The sequence below is a fragment of the Hemiscyllium ocellatum genome, chromosome 42 (assembly GCF_020745735.1).
Source record: "Hemiscyllium ocellatum isolate sHemOce1 chromosome 42, sHemOce1.pat.X.cur, whole genome shotgun sequence".
In the NCBI taxonomy this organism is placed as follows: domain Eukaryota; kingdom Metazoa; phylum Chordata; class Chondrichthyes; order Orectolobiformes; family Hemiscylliidae; genus Hemiscyllium; species Hemiscyllium ocellatum.
The window spans coordinates 31,983,396-32,009,240 of NC_083442.1; the positions used below are offsets into that span (position 1 = coordinate 31,983,396).

General features: G+C 48.1%; 1 protein-coding gene across 1 annotated transcript in view; it reads right to left on the reverse strand.

Annotated features, from left to right (window-relative positions):
- Positions 1-25,845, reverse strand: part of igf1ra (insulin-like growth factor 1a receptor) — a 244,505-nt gene that overhangs the window by 213,761 nt on the left and 4,899 nt on the right. The window contains exon 2 of the mRNA XM_060853643.1: positions 5,200-5,748. Coding sequence (XP_060709626.1) covers positions 5,200-5,748 — 549 coding nt within the window. The remainder of the gene's footprint in view (positions 1-5,199; positions 5,749-25,845) is intronic.

Genomic DNA, 25,845 nt, shown 5'->3' on the forward strand with positions numbered 1-25,845 from the left:
GGGCGCCCCACTGCTACAGACTCACCCACACCCCCATCCAGGTGGGCACCCCACTGCTACAGACTCACTCACCCACTTGTGCAGTGGTAGCTCATTCAGAACGAAAGAGAAAAAAATTCCTAATATTTTCGAAGTTCAACAATTTTCTCCTGCACATTCCCAAACCTTCCAAGGGGAACTGCACAACGTAATTAGATTCAGGATGATAGCTCTCTCCGGACTATCCGACATAGCCCAGCCCAAACTAAAGGCCAACTACTGCACAACGCTGTCCAACATCATACAAAGCTGACAATGGACTGAACAAGGCGCACAAAAGTTATTAAATTTAGTAAATTACTCCAATTAGTCAGTAACTCATAACTAACCAGGAGACACTGGGCCAGTCCCAGGCTGCAGCTGGACAGAATTAGGTCAGCGATGGGAGAGGTGACCAAAGAATTCACTGCTATCAGTACTCAACACTCCCTCATACAAGTGACCTTGAAGGGGGCACACTAGCAGCCTGTTCAGGCATTAAGTGGAAAAAAAATCAAGGTTAGTTTATCCTAAACTTTATAAAACTTTTCCTTAAATATAATCCAACTGCACATACACCTGGCTGTAGAAATCCCAGCAAAATGTCCTTGGGGGGGTATCTGGATGTTGATATTTGCATATAGACTAAACGGAGCAGGAACATCATGCCTGTGCTGTTTTTAAATCGAGTTTAATTTGCTTATTACCTTTGCAAACATGTTCGCTCAGCAACACAGCAGTGTGAGCCAACACTGGCCATGATGACTCCCGCACTGCCCAAACCACCTGGTCCTTTTCACTTCCCCAGCTGGATTCTGGTGGATGAACTCCAGAGAAAAAAATGAATTTACATATCGCTGGCGTAAAAGTCAAGATGCTGTGTAGTCTTTCCATCACGGACCAACAGCACCAAACCTCAAACAAGGCATTGTTGTGGAGAATATGCCAGGGAATTACGGTGCTCCACACTCATGGTTAATTCAATAAAGAGAGGGGACAGGTCCCTGAGCAGATAAATTTGGCTAAATTACATCCAGCTACGTTATAGATTTACATATTTTTCATCTAACCCCGTGCTGCGTCTGCCCTGGGGGAGTTTGATGACAACAGTGTAGACAGCGCTTTACTCTGTATCTAACCCCGTGCTGTCCCTGTCCTGGGAGTGTTTGATGGGGGACAGTGTACAGGGAGCTTTACTCTGTATCTAACCCAGTGTTGCCCCTGTTCTGGGAGTGTTTGATGGGGGACAGTGTAGAGGGAGCTTTACTCTGTATCTAACGCTGTGCTGTCCCTGTCCTGGGAGTGTTTGATGGGGGACAGTGTCGAGGGGGTCTCACTGTTTGTGTGTGGTTGCTATCCCCAATCCTTATTCCTTCGGTGATGAGCATAGGAGCGGCAGTGTAAAAACAAAACTGCAAACAGCTCATTCAGGAAAAAGGTTGCTGATCAAATCACCATGGAAACGGGTTAATGTAACTGAATGCAGATTTGTTTTTATAACCCTGAATTTGATCAAAAGCTAAGGTTCCAGCAAAACTATCACGTCCTTCGACGAACACAACGGTGTCAAAAATACAGCATCTCGGTAACCCATGCGGCCAAGCACACCGTAACATGGTGTGGGCCCGGGGAGTCAGGGAGGGAATCTTAGACAAGCAGAGAGGACAGACTAGTATTCCCTCTTCCCTCTGACAGAGTCACCATGCTCAGTGTAAATAGCTCTCAATGTTAAATATTTGATACCGAGATGTTATCTATTGCTTTCTCGATAATTAGATTTTGGTCGATGGAACGTCCAATGGCCTGACCGAAGGTGATGAACGCAGTTTCCAATTCATTGGCAGTTTGGATCCTGTTACATCGTACAACACCACTCGTAATTCACTCGTACACACATTTCCACAGGATCTCAGCTTTCTCTCCCTCAAGCTATTGGCTGGTTTGAGGTTCTGCTCCCCCCTGGCATGGATCGCACTGTGCTGCCTCAGCCAAGCTTTCCACAAGCCCAGTTTGGAGGGGGTAGCTCGACCACACAGTGCATCACAATCCGACCGGGAGAATTTATAGCCACCCCGGAGTGGAACGTGCATCTGCCTTTGTGCAAAGCCAAGAACAAGTGGCCGAATTTCCCAGCCGGACAGCGTGACCAGAAAAAGAGGAGAGCACAGCCAAAGGTCTAACCTCTTGATTGCTACCTGGCGACTCACATTATTTTCGCTGGGCAGGGTCAGGCTGTAGCCATGAGGAGAACCTGTCACACACATAAGGTAAGGCTTCAGAAGAGGAGTACCCTTTTCTATGAGGAGTCATAGGGACAACAGCGGTCAGGGTACAGTCCCTCAGCAAGACCAGTCTCCCAGCATCTATGAAAGGCATCACTCGTGTGGGAATGAACGGTGGGGTGGGGTGGTCAAAAATCACTGCGATCTAACAAATGGCCAGCAGCCTCTCGTACCTTCCTCCCAAAGCCCTGCTGCCAGAGAAAGAGGGTGGACTCTCAAATTACAAAACCTCAGGAAAACACCACGTCCGTCATCAAAACGAACGCCAAGGCAGTGAGAACGTCAGCACCATGCGTTCTGAATGGCCCTTCTTAGAATAGAGCCGTTCTTCAGTTTGCTAATCATTAATCTTTGACACGACCTTTCCTCCTCACCGGGAGAAAAGAAGGAAACACAGGATTAAACGGCTGACAGAAACCATTACAACAGTTTTCCACAGCTCCAGCCCTTCTTTCCATTTGTGTGCAATTCCTGGTCCCCGTCCATGAAGGTCTGGAAGGTCTCCTCACTCCTTTACTATATGAACATATACATTAGCAGGAGGCCACTCAGCCCCTCTAGCCTGTATGACCGTTCAAGAAAATCGTGGCTGATCTCTTTCCGTTTTGAATTTGATGTACCCATCCACCCAAATAAACTTTGACCCCTCTGCCTAAAATAGTTTCAAAGACACCGCCTCAAGGCGCAGAGTTCCAAAGTCTCTCAATCCTCAGAGGAAACGTTTCTCCTCAGCTCTGTCCTGATTTTTAAACAGAGCCCCGGCAATCAGAACTCATGCATAAGCGAAAACATCCTTTGCACGTTCACCTCGGCAAAACAATTCAGGATCCACACAGTGCAACTTCCAAGGCACCTCACGGGAGCATTATTAAAGAGGGTTGACACCAGCCCGGGTAGGCTAATATCAGGTCAGCTGCCAAGCCTTGGGTCATACTGGGAAGGTTTAAACAGGGTCTTAAAGCAGACAAACAGGTAGTGATGCAGGGAGGCAATTCCAATGCTTGTGGCCTTGGACAAACTGAAGGCAAACCCACCAATCATGCAGCAACTATGAGTGAACCAACCCAACCAGAGATGGAGAGCTGGAGCTCACAGTTTGACTTTGGTGGTCATGTCATAGTCTTAGAGCAATACAGCATGGAAATGAATCTTTCAGTCCAGGTCATCTGCGCTGACCAGATATCCCAATCTGATCTAATCCCATTTGCCAGCCATTGGCCCATATCCCTTCCTCTTAATATCCCCATCCAGAAGCCTTTTAATTGTACCAGCCTCCACCACTTCCTCTGGCAGCTCATTCCATACACACACCACCCTCTGTGTGAAAAGGTTGCCCCTTAGTCTTTTTTTAAATCTTTCCCTTCTCACCCTAACCTATGCCCTCTAGTTTTGGACTCGGTCACCCTGGGAAATAGACCTTGTCTATTTACCCTACCCATGCCCCTCATGATTTTATAAGCCTCTATAACCTCTCCGCTTCTGATGCTCCAGGGAAAACAGCCCCAGCCTGTTCAGCCTCTCCCTATAGCTCAAACCCTCCAACCCTGGCAACATCCTTGTAAATCTTTTTCTGCACCCTCCCAAGCTTAACAACATCCTTCCCACAGAAAGGTAACCAGAGGTGTATGCAATATTCCAAAAGTGGCCTCAACAAGAACTGGACACACAAAGGGTTCACCACATCCCAGAATCTAAATACCCCTTCCAAAGAAACAGCTTAGCAATACTCCGATCAAACAAAGTTTGCTGACGAGTGTATTTGGAATCTCGCAGACTTCAGCAACAAGGTAATATCGATCTGAGCAGCTCAACGACCGTGATTGGTCAAAGGGTCCTTTGACCTGATTGGTAAAACCAAGATCCAGTGGCCAGGAGTTACCCAAGGATCGACCCCAGATCTCTACCAGATTACCGGTCTCAACCTCCAGGAGGCACTCTTGTACAGAGGTGAAAACAGGGGCATGGGTACGTGAGAGTGAACAACAAAGCTGACCTGGACTAAGATATGGAGTGAGTGAGTCAATGCTCGTACCACTGAGAAGGGCCACCTCTCAGAAAGTGATCCTGGACCGATGTCAAATGGGATTGGATTCCACCCTGGCCACGAGACCCCTATGCTTGCCTCTCGCTCAGGAAGAATGACAACTAGGTTGAGAAAGCAGAGTAGGAGAGGTGAACTAGGAACAAGGAGACACGCAGAGTGCCCCGGAGTAGCAGTCAGAGTTAAAACATCTGTTGAAAGAGTTCTACATGTCTCTTCTGAGTGGGGATATTTGGTTTCCTGACTTATCTGTTTCCTTCAGGAATTCTCACAGGCAAAACTGTACAGTACCGAAAGGGGACCAGCTGCATACCATAGACTGAGCTGACAGAAATTCAACTTGTTGTAATAAAAACAGAAAACAAATAATTCTAAATGAAATACAGGTAGATGGAGCAGCAGGTACATTTGCATTATCAGAGATGCACCTGGCTCTCTCAGTGTTAGTGAATGTAATACACTGGTTAACTCACTGGGAATAGCACAAATCAGATTCAAACAGGGCTGGACTTAGACAGCAGAGGGTATGCACAGATAGAAGACAGTATTCACCTTTGTCAGATTCTTTTACACACCATTCAGACTGATCAGCAAATTGTTTATAACAGGAGGGAAGCCTTTTTTTTGGGGGAGGTGAATAGGAGATTCCGGCTGGTGGGATGCTGTCTAATCTAGATTTTACCTCAGTGAGTAAAATGGAATATTGCACATATTTCAAAACACTACAACTCTCAATGTGGTGTTAATGGTGCCTCAATGGAACCTGACTAAAAGACTGTTGCATCAGACACACGATGGGAAGGTGACTGTGCAGCTGGGGTTCAAACAATTCACAAGAGGCTGATAATCACATCCTACCTTTCTGGCAGTGGTTCGCGTTCCAACAGCGGTAGTTGTACTGGTTGTTCACACTGGTCTTAATACAGAGGGGCTGGTCCTCCATGGTTCCTGGGCAAACATCCCCACACTCGCTCTGCTGCTTATTCCGATCGATATAGTTATTCTCCACAGGATCCAGAATAAAGGACCAGTCAATGGTGGATAAGTAACAGAGGTCATGGTTCTTCTCAATCCGCACAGCGCCCCGCGTGATATTCTGAAGGCTGTACAGCCCAATCTCTTTCAAGTGAATCATTTCGAAGATGACCAGGGCATAGTTGAAGAAAAGGTTTATCCCACGGATGACGGCGAGGTTTGGGAAGAGGTCCCTCAGCGTCTCCAGCCCGTAGACGCGGTACAGCAGCAGGTAGTCGGTGATAACCGTTAGCTTTGGGAATCGGAGGGCACGGAAGTCTTCTGCTTTGCCGTTGAAGATGAGTAGGATCTGCAGGTAACCTTCGATGATGGTACAGTTCTCCAGCTGTCGGAGATCACTCACGTGATTCCTGATATCCATACCACTGCATACTGAAAGGGAAACGGAGGATCTGTTACAGCATTTCATGACATAAATATAAAACATGTCAATCCCATCACACCCTGCCATTAACCAACACATTAAGATTTCACTTTTCTGAAAGAAGGGGCTTGCTGTCGAAGCTTGTCATCTTCCACTCATCAGGACACATGCAAGAATGCCAAATTTCACAGGGAGCAACAATTTATACTTCATCAGGAAAGGGTGCTCACTGGCTGTGCTGTGGAGAATCAATATCCCTAGATCTTGGCTTAAATCAGAAAAGGCATGACGCCTGGCATCATAGACCAGACCAGAACCAACTCAAAACACTTTCAGAAGGTAGCCTAGACACTAACCCTTATTTATTCTTAAAGGGAAATGTGAAGTGTCATGCTCCAGATGCAATGCGCCTGATCAAACTACTCAATGCTAAGCAAAGCACTGTAGTTAAAACATTACCAAAGAAAGAGGAATTAGAATAACTTAACGCTATTGGAAAACTTAAGTCCAAAGATGTGCAGGTCAGGTGAATTGGCCATGCTAAATTGCCCATAGTGTTAGGTGCATTAGTCAGAGTTAAGTGGGACTGGGTGGGTTACTCTTCAGAGGGTCAGTGTGGACCTGATGGGCCGAAGGGCCTGTTTCCACACCGTAGGGAATCTCAAATCTCTCTTATCTCTTAACAGAAGAATAGGTACAGCAACTATTATGAATTAACTGTTCCAATATAGTAACATCCCCTTGACACATCCCTTGGCAAAGGCAGGCATTTCTGACACAGATTCTCACATGCAGTTCTCCCATCCAGGAGGATGGAACATCACGAGAAAATTTCAGAGAGGTATTAGCCAGGAGAAGCTTCCAACTCTGTTGAGACCCCAATAGCTCTGATGCAACTGAAAAAACAAAACCCAGAGATCCTAATCAGGGAGAGCTGACCACACTCATTCAGCCTGTTTTCATAAAAAGGAGTAAGGGAGGACTGCAGATCAGAGTAGAGGGTGTGTGGTGCTGGAAAAAGCACAGCAGCTCAGGCAGCTTCCGCGGAACAGGAGAGTCGACGTTTCGGGCGTAAGTTCTTCATCAGGAATGCTGCCGCGCTTTTCCAGCACCACACTCTCGACTCCATTGTAATAAAAACCCATGGCCTCCCAAGCTATTTACTCAAGTGTCTGAACTAGCCAGCTTGGTACCTCTCTCTTACATCCTCTCCAAACAAAAACCACTCCAGGACTAAATAACCTCTAAGTGGTAGCATCACCATGCGGGGCACAGTCCTTTCCCCTGTCACAGACGTGCCTGAGACGTATCAATATTTGTGGTTGCCAGCCAGTGTAGGGGAGCCCCATTGTAAGCCTGACTGATGATATTAAATTGGGTGTTAGTGTAATTCTTTGTACGGCTGGGATTACTCAGGAAGTAGGCAAAAGTGAGGACTGCAGATGCTGGAAATCAGAGTTCAGATCAGAGTGGTGCTGGAAAAGCGCAGCAGGTCAGGCAGCATCTGAGGAGCAGGAAAATCGACATTTCGGACAAAAGCCCTCATGACCCAGCAAGTGCTATCCGAGAATATTATGGATCCATGAAGGACTCTGAACATGTAAATGATGACACTAAGTCCCACCATGGACTGGCTGACACGGAGCAGACGGATATTAGCAGGATGGGGTCAGGAGACATTTAGAACATCACCATGTGGGGAGAGGAGGGAAAGTGAAGTGAAAATACTGCCAAATTAACTTGATTGAGAGTTCAAAATATAAAAGATCCAAATAACACCCACTTTCTAAATTAATTATATATTTCCTGAAGCTCCGATTAAGCAGCCAATACTACTCAGGAACTTTAACAAAAGCAAAGTAGAAAATCAGAGAGCCCTGAGCCAGATTTGCATTCAACTGGAACCAAAAGAGATTCACTGCAGCAAAAAAAAAACAAAAACAGCTTCAAATTTGAAGGAACAGTCAGCAACTTTGCATGTTAAAATGTTAATCCAGAGCAAAGCTTCCCAATTTTGGGGGGTATGAAGAGTCATCAAGACTCGAAACATGAGCTCGCTCTCTCCCCACGGATGGTGTCTGACCCACCGCGAGCTCCAGCATTTGTCGTTTTCAGTACAGGTCCCAGCATCTGCAGGAATCTGCTCCTAATCCAGTTGTCCCAGTAACATTCTCACCGAGGGGTTTCCGAACTTACAAGCCCTGAAATTGGGTCACTGTAGGAAAACCATTTGGGAAGCACTGCTCCGGAGCAAGGACTGCTGCAAGAACACAAGACTGCAACTCATTTCAAACTAATTCCTGGCAGTCATCGCAGAACAGAAGCCAGCCAATGGGCCAGTCAGGACCATGCCCAGTTCTCAGTGCAGTCATCCAGTTGGTCCCATTTCCCTGCTCTACTTATCCCCTTCAGGTGCCCATTCTATCTCCTTTTGAAACAGTTCACCATCACTGCTTCCAGTAAACTTCAGGACTAACTGTGTCAAATCATACAGCTCCAGCATTTCTTGCCCTGAATGTTGTGACTTTGTCCTGAAGTCCTTGCTCCACCACCTAATGCAAACAAATCTCGCTTTGTCCAGCACTTCTCCATTGTGTGAGTGCCTTTAACTTGCTCAGAGGTTACAAGCGTCGCTGGTTAGATCAGTGTTCGTTTCCCAGCCTCCGGTCGAAGAGCTGCCTTCTTGAACCGCTGCAGTCCTTGGGTTGGAAGTGTACCGACAGATCCATGATGGAGGGGATTCCAGGATTTTGACCCAGCGACATGCTCCCAATTCAGGACAGTGTGCAATTTGGAGCATAACTTGTAGGAGGTGATGTTCCCATTTATCTGCTGCCTTTGCCCATTATGATGGAGGAGATTCGGGGTTTGGGAGGTAATATTGGAGGAGACTTGGCAAATTATAATCTATCTGCCTCTAACACCTCACCTGTCGGTATCCAGATTTCTGCAACCCAACCTTGGCGCTAAAAGCCCTCATCTGTGGAAGCATTCTGGTGAACCTCCACTTATACCTTTGGTGCAATGAAGCAGGATTCCAACAGACTAAACTGTCACCTCATCGCATCACTGTGGTAACCAACCCCATAACGTCTCAACGTCTACGGAGGACACATTGTCTGTCTGAAGGATTGGAGCCAGTGTGTGAGAAACACTCTCTGAACGGTTCCCACTGGTTATCAAGCTAAAGCTATGTACTGACCTACACAGTCCAGGTAGGTGACTAGTGGGTGTCAAATTAACCTGGCTCAGCCTCCATGGTGTATGAAGGAGATACAATACACCTCAACAGACAAGGAGAAATACTGCCACTCCCAAATATCACCCAGTGGCTACCATTAGAAGTTGCCCACCTTTATGCTATGCATCTTCTCGCGCTCTCTTCAAAAACGGATTTTTGGGGGGGAACAGTAGGGAGGTGTTGGCAGGATTCCTGGGGTTGATTACTAGCCTGGTGAGTTCCACAGCCTACATAACCTGGTGTGGGTCTCCAACCTGGGGCTTCTGTCCCACAGATAGTAATGCTACTGCAGCACCACAAGACCACTCCAGAATAAATGACTGAGACTGCACAGTTAACATCTAACAAATAACCAGGCTGGACGCGGTCACAGGCTCTGCAAATAAATACACTTAACCTCCACTCATTCCCCCTAGTTACCCTAATGCCCGCCAGAACTCTGAACTGATCCAAAACTCTGCTTTCTGTACGGGTTCACAAAGGAGTCCGTTTGCAAGTCGGTTTGGATGCAAGTTGGAACACAATGCAGGCCGATGTAAAGGAGCCATTTGCACGTACAGGAAATGTTCATATGTCAGACATTTAAAATCACACCCTGAATGGGATCTCATTCCTAAGTACCAGCGTTGCTCAGTCAGGGTCAGGCATCTATAACTCGGGGAGACAGTGTTCTAATTCAGATCAGAAGTCACACACCAGTCCAACAAGTTTAGGTGAAATCAAGTTTTCAGAGCGCTGCTCCTTCGTCACTGTGATTTCAAATAAACCTGTTGGACTATAACCTGGTGACTTCTGACCTCGTCCAGCACCGGCACCTCCACATCATGGCTAATTCAAATCAAGTCCCATTCACCTATCCCCTGCACTGACTGATATTTAAACATCTCACCCCTGTTTTCAGGTCCCTCCCGGTCATGCCCCTCCCAATTCCTGATAAACTGCAGTCTCTCGGTTTTCCTCCACTTCGAGCCCTCTTGTACATTCCAGAGTTCCATCACTGCACCGACACCGGGCTCTGGAACGCTCAAAGGGCGCTACACAAATGCAAGCTGTTGCTCTCCAACTGGGAGAGATCTGGAGGTAGAGCCTGGCCCTGGTGATGCAGACCACCAAAGGGCAAGCGAAGTTAAATGAAGTGGTAATAGTTAAGCAAAGCCACAGCCTGTAAAATAAAGAACACTGCGCTGGTTTCACTTACAGAGTATTTCAGTCTCGATAACAGAAGTGATGCTATCCCCTTTCAATTGAAGTTACCGTACAGCAAACATTCACAAACAGTTTGATTTTAATTTGTTCAAATACCAGCATTCACTAGCGTTTACACAACGCGAGGCACTGGAAGCACGAGATCTTTATCACATAAATTGGTTGTTTTCACATCATACGCCATGTGCAGTGGGACTCAGCTCTTACTGCAATGGGAAGGGAAGAATTGGGACAAGTTGCACCCTTATCAATAACACTCGCAAGCTTGGTTTAAAATTAAATTAAGCATTCACTGCTTTGCTTTCCCCGCATTCTCTCAAATCTCTCCAACTACAGAGTCATGGAGACGTACAGCACAGAAATAAACCCTTTGGTCCAACTCATCCATGCTGCCCAGATATCCTAATCTAGTCCCATTAGCCAGCACTTGGCCCACATCCCTCTAAACCCTTCCTATTCATATACCCATCCAGATGCCTTTTCAATGTTCTAATTGTACCAGCCTCCACCACTTCCTCTGGCAGCTCATTCCATACACGTATCACCCTCTGTGTGAAAAGGTTGTCCTTTATAAAAATCTTTCCCCTCACACCTAATTTTGCCCTCTAGTATGTGACTCCCCCACCATGAGAAGATGACCTTGGTTATTCACTCTATCCATGTCCCTCTTGATTTTATAAATCTCTATAAAGGTCACCCCTCAGGCTCCGACATTCCATGAGCCATATGATTCATTCACCTCTCCCTCCCAGTCAAATACTTCAATCCCCATGTCTGCTGCAGAAGGGAATTTTAGATTCCTATTACCTTGTCTGAGCAAAGCATATTTTTCAATTTCACTCTTAAACGTGGTCTTGAGACTAAAGCAAATCTTAGCAGGACTTAGACACTTAATGGTAAGGTCCTAGGGAGTGTTGCTGAACAAAGAGACCTTGGAGTGCAGGTGCATAGCTCTTTGAAAGTGGAGTCGCAGGTAGATAGGATAGTGAAGGCGGCGTTTGGTATGCTTTCCTTTATTGATCAGAGTATTGAGTACAGGAGTTGGGAGGTCATGTTGCGGCTGTACAGGACATTGGTTAGGCCACTGTTGGAATATTGTGTACAATTCTGGTCTCCTTCCTATCAGAAAGATGTTGTGAAACTTGAAAGGATTCAGAAAAGATTTACAAGGATGTTGCCAGGGTTGGAGGATCTGAGCTACAGGGAGAGGCTGAACAGGCTGGGGCTGTTTTCCCTGGAGCATCGGAGGCTGAGGGGTGACATTATAGAGGTTTACAAAATCATGAGGGGCATGGATAGGATAAATAGACAAAGTCTTCTCCCTTGGGTCAGGGAGTCCAGAACTAGAGGGTATAGGTTTATGGTGAGAGGGGAACGATATAAAAGAGACCTAAGGGGCAACTTTTGCACACAGAGGGTGGAACGTGTATGGAATGAGCTGCCAGAGGATGTGGTGACATTTAGTCACAGATGGATTCCCTGTCTTTCTTCGAAACATAGTTTTGCATATTGTCAATTACTTCCTTGCTGTTTTTGCATTACTGACCATAACATTTTAGCTTGGGTTTCCCAATCAACAACATCAAGAGCTGTAACACCCCTGAGAGCAACAGCAAGCCAACGGTTGCACAAAGCTAACTGGAAGAGCCAGAACTGAAAACACTGCGCATCTGCTGCTTTACTGGGGATCAATCCAGAAAGTAGCAGGCAAGGCAAAGCAGATTCCAACATTGAGCTTAGCCAGGATATCAATGCCAACGAGTTCAACTCTTCCCATTGCTTACATATGTTCCACAAAGCACTAACAGGCTCTCTTCAACTTTGTTCAGGCCGCAGTGTCAGATGATGAGTGATACAGGGTTTCTGAACACAGAAGGCACCATTAGCTGAACAACATCCTTCCTGCTCTTTAACTGCAACTTCTACCTCCTTGTGTAGATCACTGCAAATCGCACCTGCCCTCAGTACACTGAGGTTTGTTGGCGGGGAGTGGGGGGTGAAATGCAAGGATTAATGGCAGGATGTTCACCATCCCCTCCGGCAGCATCAATGCGATAGCAAGGAGTGCCACACTATCCGAGGTGCCTTTTATAAGAATATTACGGCTGCTGTCTCCGGTTGGGGGATGGGATTCAACAAACCCCCATGGCATCGTTCACAAGAAGTTCCCCAGGGCAAGTCCACTTTGGCTGCGAGCAGGAAAAGGAACCGGTGACTTTGTCATGAGCTTGTTGCAGTTCAGGAGCTTACTGCATGTAAACTGGCTGCCATACTCCCTCCACCACAAACTGGAGTTTCATTCTAAAATGTAAAGATTAGTTATAAATTACTGCCCAACAATGAACTGTTTGACATAAATGCACAACATAGTGATGTACAGATGGAAGCAGACCCTTCGGTCTGACTCATCAATGCCGACCAGGTATCCTCAATTAATCCAGTCCCATTTGCCAGCACTTGGCTCTATATCCCTGTAAATCCTTCCTAGTCGTATATACATCCAGATGCCTTTTCAATGCTTTAATTGTACCAGCCTCCACCACTTCCTCTGGCAGCTCATTCCATACACGCACCACTCTGCATGAAAAAGTTGCACTTTAGGACCCTTTTCAATCTTTCCCCTCTCACCCCAAATCTATGCACTCTCTAGTTTTGGACTCCCCTACCCCAGAAAAATCACCTTGGCTATTCCCTGTATCCATTGCCTTATTTTGTACGTGGGAAGGGGGGTTTGACAGTGATGGAGGGGTGTCTGACAATCACATGCCTCAGAAGCAGGAAGCCAGCAAGAGCTAAGGGATCAAGGCCAGGAGGAAACACCAACACCATCCAGAGTATGAATCAAGCTCATCTCTTTCAACACTGTAGTTATCCTGTGATCATGTTCAATTAGGTGGATAAAATGTTCTCCACCCCACGCCCCTGTCGGTTTGTTTTCTGCATGAATCATCGCTGATGGACCCATTGCAAGGTGTGGTGAGGGCTGAACAAATAGGATACAAAGTAGCTGTTTCCCCACAGCACAGGGCATGGTGATCAGCACAGGCTTGGAGGGCCGAAGGGCGCGCTCCTGTGCTATACTTCTCTCTCGTTCTTTTTGAACAGGGGGAGAGGAAGAGAGGTCGAGAGTTCAGGCAAGGTGTGACGCAGAGCAGAGAGAACGCCACTGGCCTCAGGTTCGATAGCCTGAATGTTGGCTATCAAGGACTGATGTTTCCGTCCGTTCCCTCTCCACCTTTCCTTGCACTCTCCTCCATCCCTCAGTGCTCCTCCAGTTCCAGCCTCTGCGGGCCCACAGCCTACTGCATGAAACTTCTGGCCACCTTGTCCCAATACTGCAAGCTGCTCAGAGTCAAATTAGTGGGCGGCACGGTGGCACAGTGGTTAGCACTGCTGCCTCACAGCGCCTGAGACCCGGGTTCAGTTACCGACTCAGGCGACTGACTGTGTGGAGTTTGCACGTTCTCCCCGTGTCTGTGTGGGTTTCCTCCGGGTGCTCCGGTTTCTTCCCACAGTCCAAAGATGTGCGGGTCAGGTGAATTGGCCATGCTAAATTGCCCATAGTGTTAGGTAAGGGGTAAATCCAGGGGTATGGGTGGGTTGCGCTTCGGCGGGTTGGTGTGGACTTGTTGGGCTGAAGGGCCTGTTTCCACACTGTAAGTAATCTAATCTAATCTAATCTGCTAAATTCAATTGGGTGATGGCCCTGTGAAGCCCAATGGGATGCTCCACTGTCTTGGAAGTGCTATATTATTGCAAAGTTATCTTTATAGATGAGGTGTTACCATTCACCTCAGTAACCCAAAGCTGTCCTTGGGAGACAGGTCTGTTGTTCGTGTCCTGCAGCCTGGGAGTTGGGCGATACCTGAATTATCCAACTCTGATTCTGTCCTCACTATCAGTTGGGGACTGGCCTAATGTTGAGAGAGGGGCTTGGCTAAACACATGCAAAGTACACCTAGTTACTTCACAGGCGAACAGCACATGAGCCTTTATTAGTGTTGAGAATATGTACTAAAGGACCATCTGGGAAACCGGCTGGAAGATAGAGTTATTGTGACCCTTTCATGGTTGGAAAGCGATCTCCCATATCATTAATTGAAAATGAAACCACAGTGTTCTGTGGAATACCTGCTGTTTACTGGAATTCAAGTGACCTTGGAGAAACAGCTAAGCAAAGCTTTCAAGGAGATAACAGATCAAGTTGATTGACTTAATTATTGAAAAAAACCTGGTTTTGAGCTCCCTCAGGGCCCCAATGCTAATAGTTGCCTAGCAACTTTCTCTAAACGCAAGACTTCTGTCCCAGAGTGATCCTGGATCTACGAGACATTCTCATGAAATCTGTTCCTCAGTTGGAGTCCCTGGAAATTTGATATCATTTCCAAACACCAGCATTTCTGTCCACCTGGTAAAATCTGATGTGGTGGACTGAAACCAATCCCCACCAACCAGAGTCCAAGTGTGCGTGTCTGCGTGTTGGGAGGGCGTTTGCGTGTGTGTGTGTGTGTGTGTGTGCGCGCGCGTGCATGTGTGCGCATTTGGGGGGGGGTATGCGCACATGTCTGGGTGATGTCTGCGTGTTGGGGGGAGATGTGTGTGCGTGTCTGTGGGTGTGCACATGTCTGCGTGTTGGGTGTGGGTGTCTGCGTGTTGGGTGTGGGTGTGTGTCTGCAGGTATGTCTGCAGATATGTCTGCGTGTTGGGGGAGTGTTTGCCTGTGTGTGGGCGTGTCTGTGTGTTGGGGCATGTTTGCATGTTAGGTGTGTGTCTGCGTATTGAGGGTGTGCGTGTGTGTGTCTGGGGGTGTGTGCCTGCATGTTGGGGGGAATGTTTGCTCGTGTCTGGGGGTGCGCCTGTGTAGTGGGGAGTGTGCATGTCTGTGTGTTGGGGGGTGGGGGGTGTGCATGCCTGCATATGGAGTGGGAGTGTGTCTGTGACTGCGTCGATGATGAGAGGAGTGGGGATGTGTGTTTCTGTGTATGGGGGGGGGGGGGAAAGAGTTTGGTTGTGTGGGGGCGGGTGGGCGTCTGCACATGCATGGGATGATGGATGCTTCCTGTTTATAGAGATGGGTTCTGAGGAAGGGTCACTGGACCTGAAACGTTAGTTCTGTTTTCTCTCCCAAACGTGCTGCCTGACCTGCACAAACGCATTGAACTCATGGCTCTTTTTGGAAAAATGTTAAAGAAAGATTTTTTTTTAGACTTACAGTGTGGAAACAGGCCCTTCGGCCCAACAAGTCCACACCGACCCGCCGAAGCGCAACCCACCCATACCCGTACATTTACCCCTTACCTAACACTACGGACAATTTTGCTTCGCCAATTCACCTGACCCGCACATCTTTGGACTGTGGGAGGAAACCGGAGCACCCGGAGGAAACCCACGCAGACACAGGGAGAACGTGCAAACTCCACACAGTCAGTCGCCTGAGTCGGGAATTGAACCCGGGTCTACAGGCGCTGTGAGGCAGCAGTGCTAACCACTGTGCCACCGTGCTGCCCACATCATGCCACTCAAACCTCACGTTTCACATTGCCAGTGTGTCCCAGAACATTGAACAGCTAATTCACAGTAATCAGAGAAGGACATACCTTTGACCAAATAATAAATATTAGTGAGACCAGTGTGATAACTCATGTTTAAAATGGAGTCCTGGGTCTAATACATGGACTCGAGCACACAGAGGGCATCTTGGTTTTAACTTGCATTCAAAAGCCAGTGCAACACTGTCATTGCGGCCTCGATCGAGAGCGACCACGTACTGGACAACGGATTCAGAAAGCTGTCAAGATTAGAGTGGTGCTGGGAAAGCACAGCAGGTCAGGCAGCATCAGAGGAGCAGGAAAACTCAACATTTTGGGCAAAAGCCCTTCATCAGGAATGAGACTGGGATTCGGAAGGCTAACAGTCTGAGTTAGTCACCCAGACATAGCCAAAGAGACAGCAGCATCACAACGTACCGACTGACATGTCCCTCCCCCCAGTCCTATGCAATTGCCTTAAATCGGGTAAACATTCTCCACAAAGACACACACAAGATAGAGCAGGCTGCAACACATCAGTTGTGTGTGCTACAACTTTAATCTTAACAGCGACAGATCTCTCCTGACTTTTATTTCCAAAAAAAAACCTCTATGCCATCTGTTAGTGGTCAAGACGACTGCACTACATTCTGCGTCTACCAATTTTCCAACAAAAAAAAATAAACAGGCGGCAAAACAATTCCATTGCATAATCAAGTTGGGCCTTGATGGCCAAGACTTGTCTGTTCCTAAAGATGTGATTTGGCATCCTGTAAGCTGTAATTACTGATCCCATAAAGATGCTCTAGATTGATGTTATTCACCAGTTCCCCTTATGCACCGATGTGTTTTTAACTCCCCACCTTCACTTCCTGGAGCCGGAGGGTGAGGGTAGGCAGGAGGACACGGATTCACAGAAACGTGCAGCCACCCAGCAATGACGACTTGACAGGGGTGCGTTGGCACATCAGGGACGGGAGGTCACAGGGAGGTCACAGCCTGGCACACTGTGCGTCACTCAGAACCACAACTCTATCCACGACTGCGGCATGGACTGCCGGCCGAGGGGGAAATCCTGCACGTTCCACCCCGGAGATCGGAAAACCAAAAACGCAGAGAGGGAGGGAGGGAGGGAGGGAGGGGTGCAGCAGGAACTCAGCCAACAACACTTTCCTCTAATTACACTCGGACTGCCGCTCGGCACACACTAGCTCAGCCCTTCCGCTGCCTCGGGAGAGAGGCAGGAGCCTGCGTCACCGTGCGGTTCCACAAATCCCAACGTTGGAGGGGCAGCACGAGAGAATGTTTGCTGGAATTCAGCTGCCTGGTACGCTGCTTTCAAACAAGCAACTTCACAACAGCTGAAAAACAGAGCTGCATAATGACTTCGCCCACCACCACCACCCCTCCTCCATTAAAAACAATTTCACTTCGCAATTTTAAAGTTATGTCAAGTTTGAAACATATGGTACAAGTCCCGTCCATATGGCTGCGTGGAACATCTTTGTGCAAACACTCACAGTAAACATGACACAGCTCTACCCCAGTGCAGTTAAAGGCACCTTCTACTGCTCGGCATTCTGTACTATCCTCTCGAGCAGCCGATATATTTTCAGAATCTGTGACAGCATCCCAGGGAGTCAACTTCAGGAGATTGTCGGTAAACCCCTCACACAGGATCCAAAGGCTCACCGTTTTCCTGGCAGCTCTGGCCCACATTCACACCTTCACATCCTGCCCGTCCTGAAGAATCCAGTTTCAATCCGGCAACTCGGCACCAGGCAGGCGACAATCTAATAACCCACGGACCCTCTCAGATGTGTGCCACTCAGAAACAGACCGAGGTGTTTTTGAAGAGCTGAAAGACGTGCTGAGCCATTACTGCTGGGCCTGAAATAAGGAAGGGCCATCTTCCTTCCTTGTAGTTCCCGGGTTGGAAAGCAATTTGGCCCAAAAGGCGCTACGCAAATGCAAGTCTGCCTTTATCGAGGGGGCGGCAGAAGAGATTACTTGCCTCCAGCTAATATTTTCCTCCAACTCAAATGGACTGAGGCTCATTCATACAGCACACAGTTAAAAATTCCAAATCTCGGTGACAGAATCAGGTGAGAGACGGCTCTCTCAGTCGCGGGAAGTTTAACTCAAGTCACTGTTGCTTTCAGCTGCCATGGATTGTTTAAAAAAAAGAGTCCAGATCAGTCCCACACAACAGGCTCTCTCTCTCCACCGTCACACCCAGAGTTGCAGCAGGGCCGTACTGTCCACACGATGTACTGCAGCTAACTGTCTGAAATTTCTATCAAGAAAATGACCTGGGTGGAGCTAAGGACTAACAAGGGGCAGAAACACAAGTGGTTGTTATCTGCAAACCTCTGAACATTAGTGGCAAGGTAGGGGAAGGGATTCAGCAGGAAACTAGCACCGCATACAACAAGGCTGCCGTAGTGATGGTGAGTGACATCAGTCTACAATACAGACTGGAAAACCACATCAGTAATAATACCATAGTAGGCAGATTCCTGGAGAGCATACAAGATGGTTTTCTTGGTCAGGACATTGAGGAACCAACTGGGAAACAGGATGGCACTTATACAGTATTTTAGGTATTTTCACAACCTCGGCAACGGTATTTCATATCTCTGGAACTCAGACCTCCTGGCTCAGAGGGAGGGGCACCACCGCTGCATCACAAGAGAACTCATAGTTGGTAGATTTTACGATGGGCATCAGGGTGGGGCTAGAGGAAGGTAAAATTGCTGCCAGAGGGAGGGAATGAGAGGGGCAGTTTGGGAGGGAGCTGGGGTGGAGAGAGGGGCCAGGGTGAGGACAAAGCAGATCGGGGTGAGGGGGACCGAGGGCAGACAAGGGGAATCAGGAGGGGCGTGTGTGTGTGTGTGTGTGTGTGTGTGTGTGTGTGTGTGTGTGTGTGTGTGTGTTGGGGGGGAAGAAGGTGTTGGGGGATGGTATTTGGGAAGCTGGTGGACAAGGGGTGGAGAAGAAGGGGCACTGTTGAGTGGGCAGAGGAGGAAGGGGGAGCGGACAAGAGAAGGGTGGGGGGGGGTCATTGAGTCATACAGTACAGAAACAGATCCTTCAGTTCAACACGCCCACCCCAATCTGGCATCCTAATCTGACCTAGTCCCATTTGCCAGCATTTGGCCCAATTCCCTTTAAACCCTTTCATGGTTGAACCTCCTTGAAAAACTCTGATAAATGTGTCAGACCTGACTTCGCTTGATTAGATTATGACTTTCCAAATGTTACTATTGCTCATTAATAATCGTTTCCAGTAGGTTTAATTGCCCTATAGTTATAGTTTTTTGGCTTTTGAACAAGGATGTCACATTGCAGTTTGATTAAATCCGATGCAGCCAATCTCAGTAGCTGTGTTTTTTAGGTTCCAAAGCCGCAAGACATCAAAGCTCAGGGACATACCTGCCGTAAGCCCCATTAGATTGTCTAACACTCCTTCTTTAGGTAGAGGGAGAAATTAAGTGCCATTTCCTGTGTTCTATAATGGGATGTTTAAAGTATCTTCCACCATTAACACTGATGCAAAATGTCTGTTTAACTCCTCTGCCATTTTCTTGTTTCCCATTTTAGGGCGGCATGGTGGCTCAGTGGTTAGCACTGCTGCCTCACAGCACCAGGTGCATTAGTCAGAGGGAAATGGGTCTGGGTGGGTTACTCTTTGGAGGGTCAGTATGGACTGGTTGGGCTGAAGGGCCTGTTTCCACATTGTAATCATAACTGCCTCCACAGATCCATTTTGTAAAAGGCTTATGTTCATTTTGTCCTCCCAGTTACTTTTTTTTAAAAATATACTTAAAGAAGCTCTTACTGACAGTTTCTATTTTTCTTGCTAGTTTGCCCTCATAATTTATTTTCTCTTTACATTTTTTTTAAGTCCTCCTTTGTTGAATTCTGAATTGATCCCAGTCTTCAGGGCTATCACTGACTTTTGCCTCCTTTATATGCTTTCACTTTCAACTAATAGCCTCCTTAACCTCTTTGGTTAGTCACAGTAGTGGTAGCAGTGAGCATGGGTATGGACGATTAACTAGTCACATGCACCCTGTCTGCCCCCCCCCACCCCAGAAACCTGCCCACAAAGCAGGGAGAAAGGCTACCTCCACCCCCTCCCCCCCAGCCTCCAGTGCAGTGAGGGAGGGAGAGTAAAAGGAGTCGCCATGCCCCTGGAGAGGAGGAGATGGGAGCACAGGGGTTTACAGACAGAATGGCTGGGGCTGGGAAGCAGGCCTAAATGCCATCAGTCTGCTGTGGGCTCAAAGCCAGGGCCTGGAGAGATGAACCTGTGTCACTTGCTGTCGATCAGAAATTGGAACCCATCAGTGGGCATGCTACAGTTCACTATTGTGTCCACTAGAAACCACGCGCTGAGGAATCATCAGCGTAGATGGTTGGCTGGGCTAGAGGGGCCGAAAGGTCTGTTTCCACGCTGTATGACTCTAACTCGTACTGAGATTTCATTGTTGGTGCAAAGAACAAATCAAGATGGAGGGGCTAATGAGACTGAGTACATGGTTGAAACAGCCCATTTTCTACATAGATCACAGTAACACCACACTTTAGAAGAGCAGCATTACAGCACCCTGTATGTCTGCAACCTTTAGATCAGATTCCCTACAGTGTGGAAACAGGCTCTTCGGCCCAACCAGTCCACACTGATCCTCCAAACGGTAACCCACCCAGATTCATTCCCCTTTGACTAATGCACCTAGCACTATGAGCAATTTAGATGGCCAATTCACCTAACCTGCACATCTTTGGACTGTGGGAGGAAACCGGAGCACCCGGAGGAAACCCACGCAGACACGGGAAGGAATGCGCAAACTCCACAAGACAGTCACCCGAGGCTGGAATCGAACCCGGACCCCTGGTGCTGTGAGGCTGAGCCACTGTGCCGCCCTTGAAGTTGGACAGGAGAGAGCAGACCCTATCACTATGTTTAATTTTCTTTGTTTACTGCAAAACATCCAACAGGGAAGCTGACGTTACCACACACCTTCGACAGCTAGACATTTAAAAACTAGCTCCTAGTGCCCAGCCAACATTTTAAAGAACTAACTCATGCAACACTACTAATTGCTGAGAAGGTAGACATTTTCCTGAAGTAGTTTCTCACCTTGCAAATGCCCAATTTCCAACTCTCAGAACAATTGACACCGCAGAAACTCAGGTGCTGATTAGCTCAGCTTCCCGTCAGTCAGTCAGAGTCATACAGCAGGGACACAGACCCTTCAGTCCATCCAGTCCATGCCGACCCTAATCCCAAACTAAACTAGCCCCACCTGCCCCCTCCCGGCCCATATCCTTCCAAACCTTTGCTGTTCATCTACTAACCCAGGGCTAGTTTCTTGTCCGTCTGTCCAATGTAATGCAGTCCTTGCAGGACACACGAACACCAACTCACCACCAAAAGACATGACCCACTATCACTCAGGCGAAGAGGCACCCCAGTTCAACTGGGACAGTGCATCCATCCTGGGACAGGCCAAACAGAGACACGCACAGGAATTCCCAGAGGCCTGGCATTCATTGTAGGACTTCATCTACAAACACATCAATTTGGACCCCATTTACCAACCTCTCAGAGAGAGAACCAGAAATGATATCACTGACCGTAACAAACTAAGACACAAACAGAAAGCTGGACAGAACACCAGCACTTCACCAGAGGCTCACTAATGACGTTACCGAGCACATCTGAGAGCAAACCTTCCAACGCAGCGAGCAAACTTACAATCTGATCCATAACCTGAGCTACAAATCTTCTCCAAAATCACTAACATCACCCCCCAGCCCGCTCCCAGCTATAGCAGAGCTCCCTCCAAGGGAACAGCCAGCTGCAGTGAAACCTCAGCACAACAGAGGCAGCCTCTGACAAGCGCTCTCCGATCCGAAACCTGACTCTGGTACTCTCTTCACAGTTACTGCCAGAACTGAGGGGCATTTCGTTTTTACTCGAGAATTCTAAACCAAAAACGTGGTCGCAAAAGCCAGGCAGCGGACTTTGGGAAGAGCTTTTGACAGCAATCCCCTTGGACGGTGAAGGCTGACGGCAAGATGCCGGAGCAGGATGAGGCCAGTCCACTCTGAATGTCTGCTCCGACATTCAATGGCTGATCAACTCCACAATCCTGCCATTCCCATTCCCAGGGAAAACAGAACAATAAGAAACATAAGCCACCCTAAATTGTCCTACAGGCGCAATGCAAGTGTGGACAGTAGCTATCCTCCCAACACAGTGCAGTACTCGCAGAAGTCTAACCCTGACCTTCCTGTAGCTGGTCTTTTTAACCCAGTGTCCTGTTGACATGCCCCATGTGTCTGTGCTCAGCATGCTGCGGTGTTCCAGTGAAGTGAATCCCACAACAAACTAGAGGATCAACGCCTCATCTTCAGATTTACAAATTGCTGGACGTAATGTTGAACCCAAGAACCCTCTCCCTTCCCTTTCCTTTTGGCTTCACTGATTGTAGTCTCTGTCACCATGTCCTCTCTCCTTCCACCCGGGGGGACTCTCTCTTCATTACTGGCTGGCAGTTAGACACACCATTGTTCTGCCATTCTCACATCCTGATCACTTAATCTGCACCATCAACACCCACTCTCCACCTGCATTCCAACCTCTCCCCAACTGTTGCATAAATGCTGCCCTCCCTCGCACCCCCCTCCACACTTCACATCAGCCCTGGGGAAGACTCGAAACGTTAGCTCGCTCTCTCTCTCTCCGTGGATGCTGCCTGACCCGCTGCGGTCTCCAGCACGTTTTGTTTTCAGTACAATATTAGCTGATCCCTACGACCCACTTGTGTGAAAAGAGGAATCGAGCAGTTTAATGACAGGTACGATTAGAATATGCAACGTCAGCCTCTACTGTGCCACAGGTCAACACAATTCAGACAGTCCCTTCAGGTCTACAGGATTAATTGATGTAAATAGCCTCTCACAAAACAGTTAGAAGCTAATTGTTGGATTGCATTGCCGCTTATAAATCTTTTGAGAGTCAGAAAAACCATAAAGTGACCTTTCTTTCTTTGTATTTGACACAAGAAATACAGAAGTGAGCCTTAGGCATAGTGGCACTGTTCCGTCAGACCCAATCATAGCAGGCTCCAGCAAGTGGCACCTTGTAGGCTGCTCGCATCCAAACTAAAGGGGCACTGACCACCAAACAAGGGTTATCCAAGTCAGAATGACTGGGTCGATGCCAGGCACCCACAGCAGGATTAGCTCAGAGGCATTGGATCAGTGGTGCTGGAAGAGCACAGCAGTTCAGGCAGCATCCAACGAGCAGCAAAATCGACGTTTCGGGCAAAAGCCCTTCATCAGGAACGTTGCACGTTGGATGCTGCCTGAACTGCTGTGCTCTTCCAGCACCACTGATCCAGAATCTGGTTTCCAGCATCTGCAGTCATTGTTTTTAGCTCAGAGACAGTGGGGCTGTCTGGGTCCCCAAACCTTCATGGACAGCTTCTAGCCCAGTTAGAGACAGATCCAAACCCAAACAGGCAGGAGACAACAGCCCAGTAGTATTATCGTTGGACTACTAGTCCGGAGACCCGGCTACTGTTCTGGGGAGAATACAATCAAACCCCGCCACAGCAGATGGCCAATTGTGAATTCAATAAAAATCTGGAATCGGGAGTCGAATGATGCCCAATGAACCCAGTGCCAACTATCGGAAAAAACCCACCTGGTTCGCTAATGTCCTTCAGGGAAGGAAACCGCCTGATCTGGCCTACATGTGATTCCAGACCCACAGAGTGTGATTGGCTTTTAACTGGGTAATTAGGGATGGGTGGCACGGTGGCACAGTGGTTAGCACTGCTGTCTCACAGCGCCCGAGACCCAGGTTCAATTCCCAACTCAGGCGACTGACTGTGTGGAGTTTGCACGTTCTCCCCGTGTCTGCGTGGGTTTCCTCCAGGTGCTCCGGTTTCCTCCCACAGTCCAAAGATATGCAGGTCAGGTGAATTGGTCATACTAAATTGCCCGTAGTATTAGGTAAGGGGTAAATGTTGGGATATGGGTGGGTTGCGCTTCGGAGGGTCAGTGTGGACTTGTTGGGCCGAAGGGCCTGTTTCCACACTGTAAGTAATCTAATCTAAATAAACGCTGGTGTGGCCAGCGACACCCATGTCCCGTGAATGAATAGAATAACCGTACCATCCCTCTTTCCTTGTGTAAATGTAGAGTAATGGGGAATGGATCTGGGTGGATTATTCTGCAGAGGATCTGCAGGGACTTGTTGGGTCAAAAGGCCTGTTTCCACACCGCGGGGGGGTTCTATGGTAAAGTACTGGAAGTATAGCTGCCCTCCGCATTGTAACGGGCCTTTCGAGGTAATTGAGACGGAGAAAGCAGAAGAGGGATTTTTTTTTGCATTTTGCTAACTCAAGAATGTCAAATCCCAAACTCTCAAATAAATCAGTACTGCTGGGAAAAGGAGGTGCAGACTGATTCCCGAGGTACGTTGCCAGGGCTGCTGCACTGCCGCAGGAACCATCTCCGGTGAGATGTTAAACACAGGCTCCATCTGCCCACTCTACTCAATCAGAAAGATCCCATGGCACTGCTGCCACCCATAGCTGCTTTTCTGTTTCATGCCCCGTGAGTGGGCATCCCATGCTGACTGACTGAGAACTACCTAACACCACAAACTTCAGCGGTGGAAAAGCCAAACTCTGACATAAAATAGAAACACAGCCTCATGGGAATAAAACACTTGGCTCTAAATGTTGTAAGTGAAGTTGGGCTGAAGTTGATTGGTGGAAAATCCCCACATGACCGCCCCTTTTCCAAAGAGTATCACAGTCTTTCAAACCTCACTACCTTATTTCCAGCTTGCTTTTTAAGTCATGTTTTGGCAACAAGTGAGCTTAGACTTGTTGAATTAAAAGTAACGTGCTCCATTATAGATGGCCATCTTTTCCAGCAATTCCCGTGAACAGTAAACACATTAAAACGATTAGCAGAGAGCAAAGCCGACTACGCACAATGGAAACAATTCCACTAACACTCGAGTGTGGACCCTTGCACGTGCACACGTTCGGCACGATACAGTTCCTGCTGGAACACCACACTCCACCTCACGGAGAGTGAGAGTAAGAGAGAAACGAACTCAAGAAACAGAGGGTGAGGGCGAGGGTGGGGGGTGGAGGGTGAGCGAGAGAGAGAGAGGAAACACCAGAGAGGCAGGCATGAAAGCAGAGCAACCACTAGAGACACAAAAAACACCAGAGGGAGAGAGAGACAGAGACAGAGACAGAGAGAAACAGACAGGCAAAGGCAGGCAAAGAGAGAGAGACAGACAGACAGACACAGAGGCAGAGACACAGAGGCAGAGAGAGCGAGAGCGAGAGAGACAGAGAGCGAGAGAGAGAGACAGAGACAGAGGCAGAGAGAGAGAGAGAGAGAGAGAGAGAGAAAGAAAGGGGAAACAGAAAGATGAGAGCGGGAGGGAGGGAGAAGGGGGAAGAAGGGGAAGAAGGGGAAGATGAGAAGGGGAAGGAGAAGTGGAAAGATGAGAGACACTGAAGGAGAAAGACGAAAGAGAGAGAGGGAGAAGGAGAAGATGAGAGAGAGAGGCAGAAGGGGAAAGACGAGAGAGAAGAAGGGGAAGATGGGGGGGGGGGGAGAAGTGGAAAGGAGAGACAGAGAGAGAGAGAGAGAGAGAAAACAAGAAAGGGAGAAGAGGAAAGGCGAGAGAGAGTGAGGGAGAAGGGGAAAGACGAGAGGGAGTGAGGAAAAAAGGGAAAGACGAGAGAGAGAGAGAGAGAGAGAAAGAGGGAAAGACGAGCGAGGGAGAAGGGGATAGGAGAGAGAGAGAAAAGGGAAATTCGAGAGAGAGGGAGGGAGAACGGGAAAGTAGAGAGAGAGAGGGAGGGAGAAGGGGAAAATAGAGAGAGAGAGAGAGAGAGAAATGAAGGGGAAAGACGAGAGAGAACGAGAAGGGGAAAGACGAGAGAGATGGGGGGAGAGAGAGAGAGCGGAGGGTGAAGGGGAAAAGCGAGAGGGAAGGCGAGAGGGAGGGAGGGAAAGGCGAGAGGGAGGGAGGGAGAAGGGGAAAGACGAGAGGGAGGGAGGGAGAAGGGGAAAGACGA